The sequence below is a fragment of the Wyeomyia smithii genome, chromosome 3 (assembly GCF_029784165.1).
Source record: "Wyeomyia smithii strain HCP4-BCI-WySm-NY-G18 chromosome 3, ASM2978416v1, whole genome shotgun sequence".
NCBI lineage: Eukaryota > Metazoa > Arthropoda > Insecta > Diptera > Culicidae > Wyeomyia > Wyeomyia smithii.
This window is the reverse complement of record NC_073696.1, coordinates 137,991,753-138,004,671: the sequence shown is the minus strand read 5'-3', so window position 1 is coordinate 138,004,671 and position 12,919 is coordinate 137,991,753. Positions and strand designations below refer to the sequence as shown.

The following is a 12,919-nucleotide window of genomic DNA, read 5'->3' as shown; positions in this document are numbered from 1 at the left end:
TGCCAGATCTCTACAAATTTTGTATCCAGGAGGGCTAGGCGGTGGAACGAGTGGGTTTCCATCCCCGCGTTCGTCGTTCATGTTGGACGCGTGAGCCACACACGTAAAATGCCAATCAGCAAATAATATTGTAGAAAAAAAAAACAAGAAAAAAAACTACTTAGCTTCTGCAGCCGCTCTGCTCCACAATCAGCGCACGGGCGATGCCAATCTCTTTTTACTTCTTCCTTACAGCAGGGTTGGTTCGATCGTTCGAAGCTGCAGCCGTGTACAGCCACACAGCAGCATCCACACAACAGCATCCACACAGCCAAACAGCCTTGCGCCAGGTACTGAATCACTTCAAGTGGTAACACAACGCACGAGTCTGTTGGCGTTCGGTAGCAAAAGGCGATGATGCGTTCCTTTGTCTGCAATAGACGACGGCAACGAGCAGCAATGCACACGCGACACAATGCACGGTGACCTTGAAGGCGGATTACTGGTCGGCACTATCGAGAACGAGATGAAATTGCGACCGAACACGACGAGAGCACAACTCGGAATGATGAGTTGAATGAATCGATAGCACCTATCTAGTCGACGTTCCGAAAACTCATTATTTGTCTCACGTGTTTGGTTGGTTTAGTTTCCAAATCTGCGATATCTTTTTGTCAGATTGAATCGAGATTCTCGAGCTGATATTTTTAAACCTTTTCTCTCGCACTCCTGAACGGAAAAACATAGGTTGAATTATCGCGGGATAGGCGGCACTAACCGAGGCAACGACTGCTGGTTCCAGTGGTGTTTTGATTTTACAAAATCCTCATGAATCTGGATTTCTTCGAGCTGTCGTACGGTGTCCACTAAAACAAAAAACAAAAAACATTCCCTCCCTACGATTTAGCATTTTATATGCCGCAATTCTAAAACCTTTGCTCACAGCGTTTTCAGAAACTGTTTTCATTATTTCTTCTAGTTCCTTTTTCTCGCCGTACTCACATAACCTTGCTGTAGCGCCGACTCTGCTTAAAAATGCTACGTTAGACTCTCCCTGGTTTTGTACAATCATCGATAACTTGCGTCGTTGAAGTATGCGTTTGAACCGGATCCTAAGTAAGTTTTCAAACGATGAATAGTGTTGGAAAAGGGTTCGTTGTCCGAAATTGGTGAATCAGGAGTAGACTTCGTGTTTCGGAAGATTTGTAGCAATTGCGGACCGGCCTTTATTTTAAAGATGGTAAATTTTATTGCCTCGTCTTCGATTCCAGCCAACCTCATCGTATCCTCTAGTAATTCCTTCCATGCTTCGTAAGAACATCGGTGGATCTCGTTGTCACCGTCTTGACTTACATTTGACTTATATTCCGGAACGTGCATTGCTGACACGGGCATCTGTTGCACTGACGATATGAAACGAGAACCTTCCACGTCGTTTGTCGGATTTGGCTCACGTGCATGTTGCGTACTAGTTGGCCCCACTGCCTGGTCGAAGCCGACACTACTAGCATCACTGCCTAGAGGTTCCAGTTGTTTATTAAGCTTATCCAAACTGGCCTTTAGCGTGTCCATTTCATGACGCATACGGAGTAATACTTGCTCAAGCTCAGAACTCTTGGTCTTTTCAGACTTCAAATCTTTAGATAGCATTTTTATTTTTGCATAATTCTCTTTGTTTTTTTTCGGTTTTTTATATGCTTGATTCTGTAAATTGAAATTTATCTTCATTTGGTAACAAAATTAACATCAAAATAGTTCGTCTTTGGGAACAAGTATGTCTTTGATTTCACGCTGTAATTTGTCAAAACCAAATATCGTACTCATTCTAACAAAAAATCATAATGGTAACTTCGACAACGTTTAACTCGACGACTTAGCTTCTGATAAAATATAAGTAAAGATAAAGTAAGTTAGCTTCTGATTATTTGACCTCTCACAGTTAAATTTTATGAACGATGCTGTACTTGATCTATCTCAAGTCATTGTTAAAAAAAAAAATTAGTACCTCTCGCAAGGTGGCATTTGATTACTTGACCTCTCGCAAGTGATTGTTTTTTAGGTATTGTACTTGACCTATCGCAAGTCAGCATACGGTTACTTGACCTCTCGCAAGTTTCAACATGTTCATACGTGAAGAGTGATTGGAAAAAAATACGTCAACAATCACAATCCAATCTTATCCAAAGGCGACCTTGTATGGTTAAATTATCCTTCTACGGCTGATTTACTTACATACTGCCACTGGAAGCCTTTGCAGCGCCATTGTGGTGACCGGCGGAGGACACGATAGCAGTGACATCGTCTATCAGCGCCCGAGCGTGGTAGTCGTAGAATGCCGGCCGCATCATCATTGGTTTTCTCTCCCCAGTGCCAAGATCCACAAGCGATCCGCCTCCAGCTCGGAATGACAAGCCAGTCCTGAAGCCGCTTCCTTCTGAAGACGGTCCTCCAAAATCGGTAGACTCGCCTTTGGCAGTCTTCCTGCTACCTTCCTGGTAGTCCGTTCCTTGTTGGTTGTCTGTTCCTTTTTTCAGAGACCTAAATGAGTATTCTTGTAAACATAACGTTGAAGAGACGAACCTGGCGAGCAATTACTATGCGACGTAAGTACAATTTTGACGTAAGTTGACGCGTTTTGACATTGGCTAGAGGCACTAAGTTTCATAGAAACAAACTAGAATCATTCTAGGGCAACTATTTTGAGCTTTAGGGCATCATTTTTTTCCAATTTTGTCAACTAGTGTTATAATCTAATGGAATGGGTACCAATAAGGTAACTAAACTTTCAATTTGAAACTAAGATTGTTGCAATGTGGTCCCCGTGGTTCTGTGGTTAGCGATGTCGGTCGGCTAGCTCTCCCACACGGTTGTGATATCGGGTTCGATTCCCGATCGAGTCGAGGATCTTTTCGAGCTAGAAATTTTCTCGACTCAGCACTGGGGCACGGTGTATCGTTGTACTTATCCTACACATGCAAAATGTGCCAAAAACAATATCGATAACGAATTCTCTCAACTAATCTAGTTGATCGAGACCGCTATTAGCCCCAAGGCTAAGCGTGCGATATTGTTGTATTGTTGCAATCAGTCCAGCAATCTCTGGTAAAACGAGTTAATTTTGAACGCTTTTTGAACACGTTTCTTTTCATAACCTTGAACCACATGTTAATCATTATAAAAATCGTTAGTTAGGGGTTTGAAGACAGCCCGTTCATTTGGTGGGTACCTATTTTGTTCAAATCGGTTGTGTAATTTCGGAGATAATGAAGTTTCATAATTTTTACATTTTGATACATAACAGATAACTAGACTACTAGACTTTTCATTTAACACTAATTCCGTTGAAATTGGTCAACCATCTCTGAGAAAAGTGAGTGAGTTTAAGTAGTCTTTGAAATATGTTTCTTTCCATATCTTGATTTAACATTTTTAAGCATAACAGACAAAGTCATAGTCCGATTGCATAAGAAATCAATAGAGTTTTATGAGGCAACCAGCCCATCCATATGACACTGATTTTGTAAAAATCGGTCCAGCTATATCTAAGACATAAGAGTAAGATGCCTCTAGAACACGTTTCTGTTCTTAATTTTTGAACCACCTGTCCAAATTTCCGAACAAAAGTGTTTAAAAAATCAGTTGAGGGTTTTGAAGACAGCCCGTTAATTTGATACTAGTTTTGTTCCAATCGGTTGTGTGGTTTCTGAAATAATGAAGTTTCGTGAATTTCACATTTCGTTCCATAACAGACAACGTTACAGTCTGATTACAATTACATTTAATAGAGTCTTTTGAGGAAAATATACCTTTCATTTGCAACTTGTCTTGTGAACATCGGTCCGACCATCTCTGAGAAAAGTGGGTGAGTTCAAGCTGGCTTCATTTTTCGGGTGTCCCATTGTTGCCTAGCAGTTTTGCTTCGTGCACCGACAGCCGAGAGTAGGGAGGAGAATTATATAGTACCGCATGCTGAAACGTGTTGCGTATCTACCTACTCGTCAAAATTTATTTTGCCACTTCACTTTATCGCGCCATGTCACACCGCATCATCGCAATGCGTCTTGAAACAATCATCTTCGACTGGTTGTGCTGCGAGTAGGGGAGTGCACGCGAGTAGGGGATTATACGATACTACAAGAGTGTGTGTTCATGATTTCGGGCTTACGTACGTACGAGAAAACTCGCAAGCATCAATACTCAGTGGTGTGCAATGAAAGAAGGGAAAAAACGAGAAACAGTTCACAGGAGTAGCTTCAATGTGTGATTTCGGTAGCAGTGAGAACGCATGCTTTTTGTGAGCGAGTTTAACTGCTCTGCCAAATTCAAGCTTCATTAGAAAAAATTTATTAGAATCAGTTTCAAAAGTGAAAAGTGAAGTGCTTGCATAAAGCACATTTCACATCTGTAACCACAGATATGTTTTTCGGTTAATGCTTAAAACCTTCTTCTGCGGATTTGAAAGTTTTCGAGAAGTTGTGGCTGCAAGGGGAGAAGGGGGCTTCTTGCAAAAGATAATGATTTTGTATCATTTTTTCCAGGTCGCTTATTTTTCGTTTCCCGAGTTGCATACACTGTCTGCTTTTATGAATATTTCAATAGTTTTCCTGATTTATGAAATTCAGTGATGCCAAACAAATGTTTCGATAGAATTTAGCAAATCGTGCAAATTTGCTATAAGTCTGACACCTTCGAATTTTAAAATGCTTCACTGAAATTCTGAATTATGAAATATCGGCAAATAAGTGCGTAGAATTTAAAATCTTATATTTATGACTTACTTGTATGTATTACTGCCAGCATGTCGACAGATAGCATTTCTGTCGCAAACGGTTCCATCGAAACACATTCCTTCGACAGGTAAACAGCCATATGTAGAATTCAGTATGAATCCACGATTGCATTGACACATGTAAGATCCTTCAGTATTCACACAAATAGAATTTGTACCGCAACGAGCTGATCCATCGGCACATTCGTTGATGTCGCTGCACTTTTGCCTTTGAAGGGCATATTCAAATGTTGCAGCATATAATCCTTCACTATGAAGACCTGTAAATCCAGATGGGCAAGGTTCACACTGAAAACCTGGAACCAAGTTAATGCAGCGAACTCGTACATCGCATGGTTCGATCAAATCGCACTAAAAGAAAAAAAATCACATTGAAAAAGCTAAGCAAAGACCAAATGCATGAATATTTGAATTATAGACCATTTCACGAGACGTTTCAGAACTCAAATCATGAATGAAACTTGACAGGTAGCACTTAACCACTGACATAACGCAAATTTAAGCAAAATCAATATCAGCAGGTTCCATGACATCTGTCAGTTCGTAAAATGGTCTATTGTATATAAACAAAGATGGCTAGAACAAGATACCTACATACATATAACAGATAACAACAAACGGAACTCGCCACGGACCACACCTTCTGTATGACCCTATGATTTGCCTACACGGAAAACGAAAAGTACCCATTTTCATGTCAATTTAACTCAACGGGTTGTTCCGTGCAGGAAGCCAATTTCGAGTAGTTGCAGATTAATTCAATAGAAGGTATATAGCATTAAGAGTAATAATACGTCAGAAATACCCAACGTTTAGTTCAATCTTATAAACTATGCTTTGGGTAGATTTCAGTTAATTTAATACGATTGAATTATTATAAGTTAAAAAAAGCGGATAATTGAAAAATAATCTATAAAATCTATCTCAAAACTTACACGCTCATTTAATTTAACTCTAAACTGAGTAAAAAATCACTCTGTTCCGTTAAAAGTGGACGTACTCTAAATAGAGTATTTGTGCTATTACTCACTTTTGAGAAACATATCTATCTGTCAGAAACTGAGCAAATTTTACTCTGTTGCTATTAATCACAAATCAACGAAACTGAGTGAAAGTTACCCACTTTTGTAATTCAAATATTTTTCAAGGATTTATTTCAGATATCAATTGAAATGAAAAACCACCAATTAAACGCAAATCATCATTTGTTTATTCCTAAATGATAAAAAGTAGTCCAATGAACATAGTTCAAACAACTTCAACATCTTCTGCCTTGGCGGCTTCTTTTAAAACAGCAGCGATACGGTTAACAGTTGCTCGGGAGCTGTTGTTTAATCTTTTAAATAAGGTACTTAACATGAAGTCCGTAATCATGTGCAAATCTGTTGGAATTTTGATTCCAAACATTAATTTGAATCTGGTACATTTAAGGAAATTTACCTGGTAACGACAACGAACATTCGACCTGTTTCGAAAGGCCTTCTAATACAAGCAATGTGAGGTTGCTCCTTCTCGAGAGATGCCAGGTACATTTTAAAATCTTCGACTCCGTTAGTGGTTCGGGCTCGAACGAATTTGCAACTTTGAGTAACACTTTAGAAATAACTGATAAAACGTCGAATATAAGCATCAGAATATATATTGCCTTTTTAGTGCTTGAAAAGTTTTGACATTTGCACATATTACGCAAAAATGAGTAAATACGGCTATGGAGAGAATCTGTGTAAATACTACTCAGTTCAAACAATCAGTGTTACTCAGTTATTGACATTTAGCATAGAAATATAAAACAGAGTAGATGTTACTCAGTTTAGGGTAAAATTTAAGGAGCGTGTACTCAAGTACCTTCCAATTTGGAGTAACTGGCTTCATAATTTCCCCTTCAAGCACCTAATCTTCTTTTTAATTGACGGTTATTATTCAAAAACAGAAGCACGTTCGGCACTTAAAATCACCAACTTAAAACCAAAACTACCAATATCAAAAAAAAACCTCTGCCACTTCCTCGGAATCATTTCATCACGCGTGTTATGAATTTTTCAACTAATTTGATTTTTAATCCAATATTAGGTTCAAACTACTCAATGTTGAATTATTGTCAAAACACCATCATTGAGTAAAAGCATGTTTAAAATCAATTAGGTTTAAATGACTCAGCGTTCGTACTGCAAAACTTCCCAACACGTGAGTTGTAAAAGGTTCACATCCCTCCGGTTGGGTAGATTCTGTTTTCCGTGTACCTACCAACTCTACACATAGCGCAACTCATGCGCATAGCAATAATGTTTATTTATCATCGAAAAAACCCATCGCCAATAAACAATGCAAAAAATGCGTTCTCACTCGTCACCTCAGTTGTCGTAGAAATAAATGTAAATGTTTACCTACACAGTACCAAAAAAATGAAATTACAACTAATACAAATGAAAGCACATAACGGTTTCTAGCACATAAAGTGAAAAACATATACAATTTCAAAATTTAAGTTTATATTAATTAACGTACAAATTTACATGACTTAAAACGATTCTGTATTGTGCATTATTAACGGTGTGAAATTGTATATGTTTTTCACTGTATGTGCTAGAAACCGTTATGTGCTTTCATTTGTATTAGTTGTACAATTCATTTTTTGGTACTGTGTAGGTTTAGCCCGACAAGAAGGTCGACCACTCCAACAGTAAAGTATTTTAGCTTGCATTCTTACTAGCAACCCAAATGGTTAAGGCCAGATGGTAATTGCAGAAGAAGAACGTCTCTATATAGTCCGCCGCGAATCCACCGTCGAACCATCAACTTTCATGGCGACCTACGACAGTGGCACGAAACCATGCAAAAAATGAATGTGTTACAAACTGTGAACTGAAGCCGTTGTGTTAAAAGTTTCCGCTACGAGTGCAATCAAACCGAAGAATAAAAATCAACAGAAGCAATGAAAAGTGAACAATCCACGACAAAGCCTCCACCAATACATGAGGAAATTATTAAAATAGTTAGTTCCAATCAAAACGAGCACCACGAAATAACTGCCAATGCAACGGTAATGCTAGCCTACATTGCAGAAGCAGTAACAGTACTCGATGTAGCTTATATTATTGCGCGCGCGGTTTGTAAACATGAAAGGTTGCGAACAACAGAACAGAACAAATACGCTGTATCGCTAGCTAGCGTACTGAGTGAGAAGTAAAGAACAGTTTCCCCGGGTCGAGGGCACTGACTGAAAGGAGAACCGCTATTATAAGGTGGCGAATCATGACATCAAGTACGCGCCCCGCAGCGAAGCAATACCAACACAAGGAAAGCAAAAGCAGCAGCAGTTACAAAAACAACAATACCATCACAAGAAACGCGGAAACTGTAACAGGAACAAGAACAACAAACGCAGCAACAAGATCATCCCGCAAGCGTCAGACCAACTCAGCTACATTGGGAAATCGGAAGCAATTAGATATAGAATTTACCCAGAGAGAGGCACAGTAGCTGAGAGAACTTCACGAACCCAGGATCGGTAAGAAAGACATGCAATTTTAGCAGCAAGATTTTCCGATACCAAAAAGTCAACCTTTTTAAACGAGACATAGGTAACAGTACAAATACCGCCACGAGGCATAAAATTTAAAACACTAGCCAGATTAATTATCAGGTGCACAAGACTATTTGCCTCAAAAACTCAGCGATTTAAAATAAAAATGACGCCAAAAATCGATATCAAACTTGGTACATCCCTCGTACATGTTACGATGGGACACCAGAAAACCTCAACTCTTTCCTAGACGCTGTCGCCTTATTCTCCGACACCGTCGAAGGAGAATTCGAAACAGCAACACCGGCTCAGAAAACAGCCGCAAACGAAATCATCGTCAAATTCATCAAAATTAGACTAACTGGATCCGCCCGACAAGCCACCCAGTCAACCACAAATCGTATATCAATGTGTGAGAATTATCGCAAATATATCTTAACGAAGTCGAAGTCGTAAACCACGCTTATTATCATGCGAAGAAATTCAGTTTTAATTGTATACCATGGTGGAGTCTAACTGATTTACGATTGTAGGCTTAGAATTGTAAGATAGTGTGAAACAAATCACTTTCAATCGGAATTTATTGTATATAAATACGTATATCATTAAATTGCATACCATTATTCCTCAGTACGTATATCGCCTCCAAAATAGTACGCATATGCTGTTTTTGTGCATCAAATGCGAGTTTGTAAGATATATATGAGTGCGGATATTGGAATCGAAACATTATTATACGTATGAAAATGTTGACTGGGCATAACGTGAGCGGCAAACTTAGATCAAATTTTGGTCAAATTGAAGACACAATGCGCACCAAAAATCAATTCAGAGCATATCAAAACAAAACAAGAGGCCCTAAAACATAGAGGCCCACTAGAAGATTTTTGCGATAGCGTAGAGAAACTTACCCTACAGCTCGCTACAACTTATATTAATGAAACAATACCCACCGACAAGGCAAACCAGATGGCTACGAGAACTACGAGAAACTCTGGTAAAAGGTATTAATAATAACACCACACGAAACATACTAAAAGCTGGTAAATTCGAAACCATCCACGAAGCTACTCAAAAGTCTCAAGAGTGGGACAGTTTCAAACCTACTCATAATGCAGATGCTCAAATATTCATAGCCAGAGAAAACCACCATCGGGGACGAGGTAGAGGAAGACCTAACCTAACACCCCACCTCGCTACCAAAACCAACCTAACTACCAACCTTTGCTATCTAAATCCACCTAACTACCGAACCCGTTACCAAAGCACACCTAACTATCACAATAGGACAACTAACGAATGGCAAAACAATAATAGGTTCCAAAGAGGACCATCCACCCACCAAACAGGAAGATTCAATGCCCCAAGACATTACCACCACCAACGCATGTATCTCACTAACGCAGAAACACAGCAGAACCCTCAACCGCAACAACAAGGTATGCAGGCAATGTCTCAACAAGAAATACAGCCACAAGCTATATCTAAAGACAACCAATATTTTTTTAGGGAATCGGTTTGGACGGCATAGGTACACGATAAATGCGCCCATATCAAACTTTGTATATTTTGATGTGGAGTTATCAGACTCTAAGTGTACTTTCATAGTAGACACAGGATCAGATATTTCTATCATCAAAGCTAACTGAGTTAAATCCCTCCTGCAGTAGAACTTACCATGCTGCGTGTATCGGCGTACAACGACACCGCGAACTTTTCATCATATCTTATATGGCGCCATTGTGTACGGAATGTCGAGAAATTCTTCGGTAGGAAGCTGACGTACGGAAGCTACTTCATCAACAGGAGCAGCTTGTGAAGGCAATTCATCGACAGACGGACGCCAACCATCGCATTGCCGCGGATATGAAAAAAATCTGCTTAGTGTCCGAATTGTTCGACAGTATTGAACACCTGCTTAATGACGTCAAAGAAACTAAAGCAATCAAAACATGTGCACTGCGGTCGGGCAGCACATAAAGTCGTGTGACAAGAAATTGCACACGATATTGGCCGGCATCAGCGAGTCGTTTTCAACGATGCCACAAAAAATACATAAATATTTTGACGGACGGCTCTCAAGCCTGACTAGCAATTTTATTACTTCAATCACAGAGGCTCACCCAACGCAAACGGGGAACATTTTATTACTTTAGGACAATTTTTTATTACTTATTGTGTCTTATGACTGCGCATTATACACAAAGAGTAACAAACAAAAAGTAATAAAAATTATGACGGCCACACGCTTGTATGTGTTCCTGGAGGAGAACATACAGCCAAGCTCCGCAATGCATGTGTTAGCAAGACTTTACTCGCTGCATTTGTATTGATGCAACGATCAGGTTCATTTTTGTCCCCTTCATCCACACATAATCAGAATCTCAACCGTCAACCTCAAATGTCTAATTAGAAACACTTTCGTTTCATCCCCCAGTGTTTTCTTGAAATGGAAATATGTAATACTGTCTGACCAGAGTTGCCGAAGTTGCGAATATTGTCTGGATAGGCACGAGTATTGTATTTTCAAACAGGTGCAAATGAGTTTCCATGAACCAATGAGTATGTGTTTTAGATATCTTGCAGGAAAGCGAATGCTTTTGTTTTTCTCTTACGCAGTTAACAGATCGTGATGTCATTTCAAGTCTTCGAAATCATCAATGTTTGCATACTCTATGACGGGGAAAATGCTGCTTGGCAGCTCTTGTCATATTTTTTCTCTACTCCGTATGCGAACTAAAACACGCACACCGGATGAATTGGAGATTGAAAAAACTTGTAACATGTTCAACATATGCGACGGTGTGTGATTTTTTTTTTGCTTGAGATGGAAAGGGAGCAGTTTTTGACAAAAAAAATCTTGCATGTGGTTGAAACGACCATTATTAGATAGTCGTACTCCCGTAACACGGGCTAAATATATGGCAGTATGTGTTGTTACTTGACTGGGGAAGAATTTTATTGCCTTGGTAGTAATAGGTTTGTTACCCAAAAGGCAATTTTGCGTTATTGCTTCTAAAGTAATAAGAAAAAGTTTTGCGTGCTGAGTCATTGAAACCTAATACAAATAACGACTTAAAACTTACTGAAATACTCGACGAGGTGAAATTTGTCTCAGGGACTGTCTCCAATCTTCAGACGACCAACACATCCGGTGCAAAAAAAATCTTTGGGAAGAGCTAGTTGAAAAATCTTTCTACCCAAAAGCGGACCATACTTCTCCAGGATTGAGGTTTCTGGGTAACAAATGGCAATGGATGCAGGACAGGTCCACTTATGATGCCAAGCAACGGTCTCGAAGACTACAAGAAAAAGCTGCCGAAAAAGCCAAAAGAAACCGTAAAATAAGAAAATAACAATTCGCTTCTACCAGTAATAAACAACCAGCACACTGTGGTCCAGAAATGAAAAAAGGTGGTCAAAAGTCATTTTCTCATAAACGTTACATTTTAGAGCAATACTGTCTTCGGGAAAGTTTTAGAGTAAAAAAAGATCCTTCTTTGGACATCAACAGATCCGTGATTAATCCCCCTACAAGCCGTTTCCCAACACATCCCACGGCAATATTACCACTAATTGAATTGTCCATGTGCTCTGCACACACGAAAGTCTGCAGAAATTTGCAGAAACTTATAAAATCATGAAACAAAACAACTTCAACGTGAGTTCATTTAAGTCATGATGATCAATATCGGATCTTTGTTGCGAAAAACATAGCAAGCTTTGCATTTTTACCTTTTGATGCATCTTTTGAAGTTTTTTGCAACAAAGATCCGCTATTGATCAACATGACTTAAATGAACTCACGTTAAAGTTGTTTTGTTTTCATGATTTTATAAGTTTCTGCAAATTGCTGCAAGAAATTTTAACTGCCGTGTGTGCAGAGCACATGGACAATTCAATTGGTGGTAATCTTGCCGTGGGATGTGTTGGGAAACGGCAGAAAATCGAAAATTACTTGTCAAAAGTAAATTTTTTGGCAGGAAAAATTGAAAGAAACCTAATTATCATCAAATAAAATCTGCTGTAACATATAAAAAATAAAGGTCTGATGTTGTTTTAAAAGTTCAGTAAGAATATCAGAGGTATAGTGGTATAAAATATGAATTTTACCGGCAAAAAACTTTTTTTTTACCATCATTGAACATAATCAGATAGCTCAGTAAGATTGAGAAATAGCTACCTAGTGTCTTCAGCAAAGTTTTTTGTTATGTTATTTTGGAAAACTTTGCCAAAGACGGCGATAAAAAATATTGATTTTTAGAGAAAATATTTTTTTTTATCTCACTTGTAGGGGAATTAATCACGGATCTGTTGATGTCCAAAGAAGGATCTATTTTTACTCTAAAACTTTCCCGAAGACAGTATTGCTCTAAAATGTAACGTTTATGAGAAAATGACTTTTGACCACCTTTTTTCATTTCTGGTCCACAGTGCAGCACAGCGGTACGCAAAACTATCAAAACATCAACGCATCACCCTCATCAACCGACCATCCGATAGCTACACTTTCTGCTCCAAAACTCATCAACTTCAGGAAAGGAGAAACTATCAATCCGTATCGATCTGAAAAAGGAACAACACAGAGCACTATTTCACAGTCAGAACCGGAAAATACTACTCCACTG

The 12,919-nt window shown here is 39.0% G+C and overlaps 1 protein-coding gene across 2 annotated transcripts in view; it reads right to left on the bottom strand.

The window, feature by feature from the left end:
- LOC129731353 (cartilage oligomeric matrix protein) overlaps positions 1–12,919 on the bottom strand; it is a 531,272-nt gene that overhangs the window by 147,539 nt on the left and 370,814 nt on the right. Inside the window, exons 12-13 of one of the 2 annotated variants that reach the window (XM_055691254.1) lie at positions 4,758–5,119; positions 2,212–2,517 (exon numbers count right to left, since the gene is read on the bottom strand). In XM_055691254.1, the coding sequence (XP_055547229.1) occupies positions 2,212–2,517; positions 4,758–5,119 (668 nt within the window). The remainder of the gene's footprint in view (positions 1–2,211; positions 2,518–4,757; positions 5,120–12,919) is intronic. The other variant, XM_055691255.1, reaches the window with a different exon arrangement.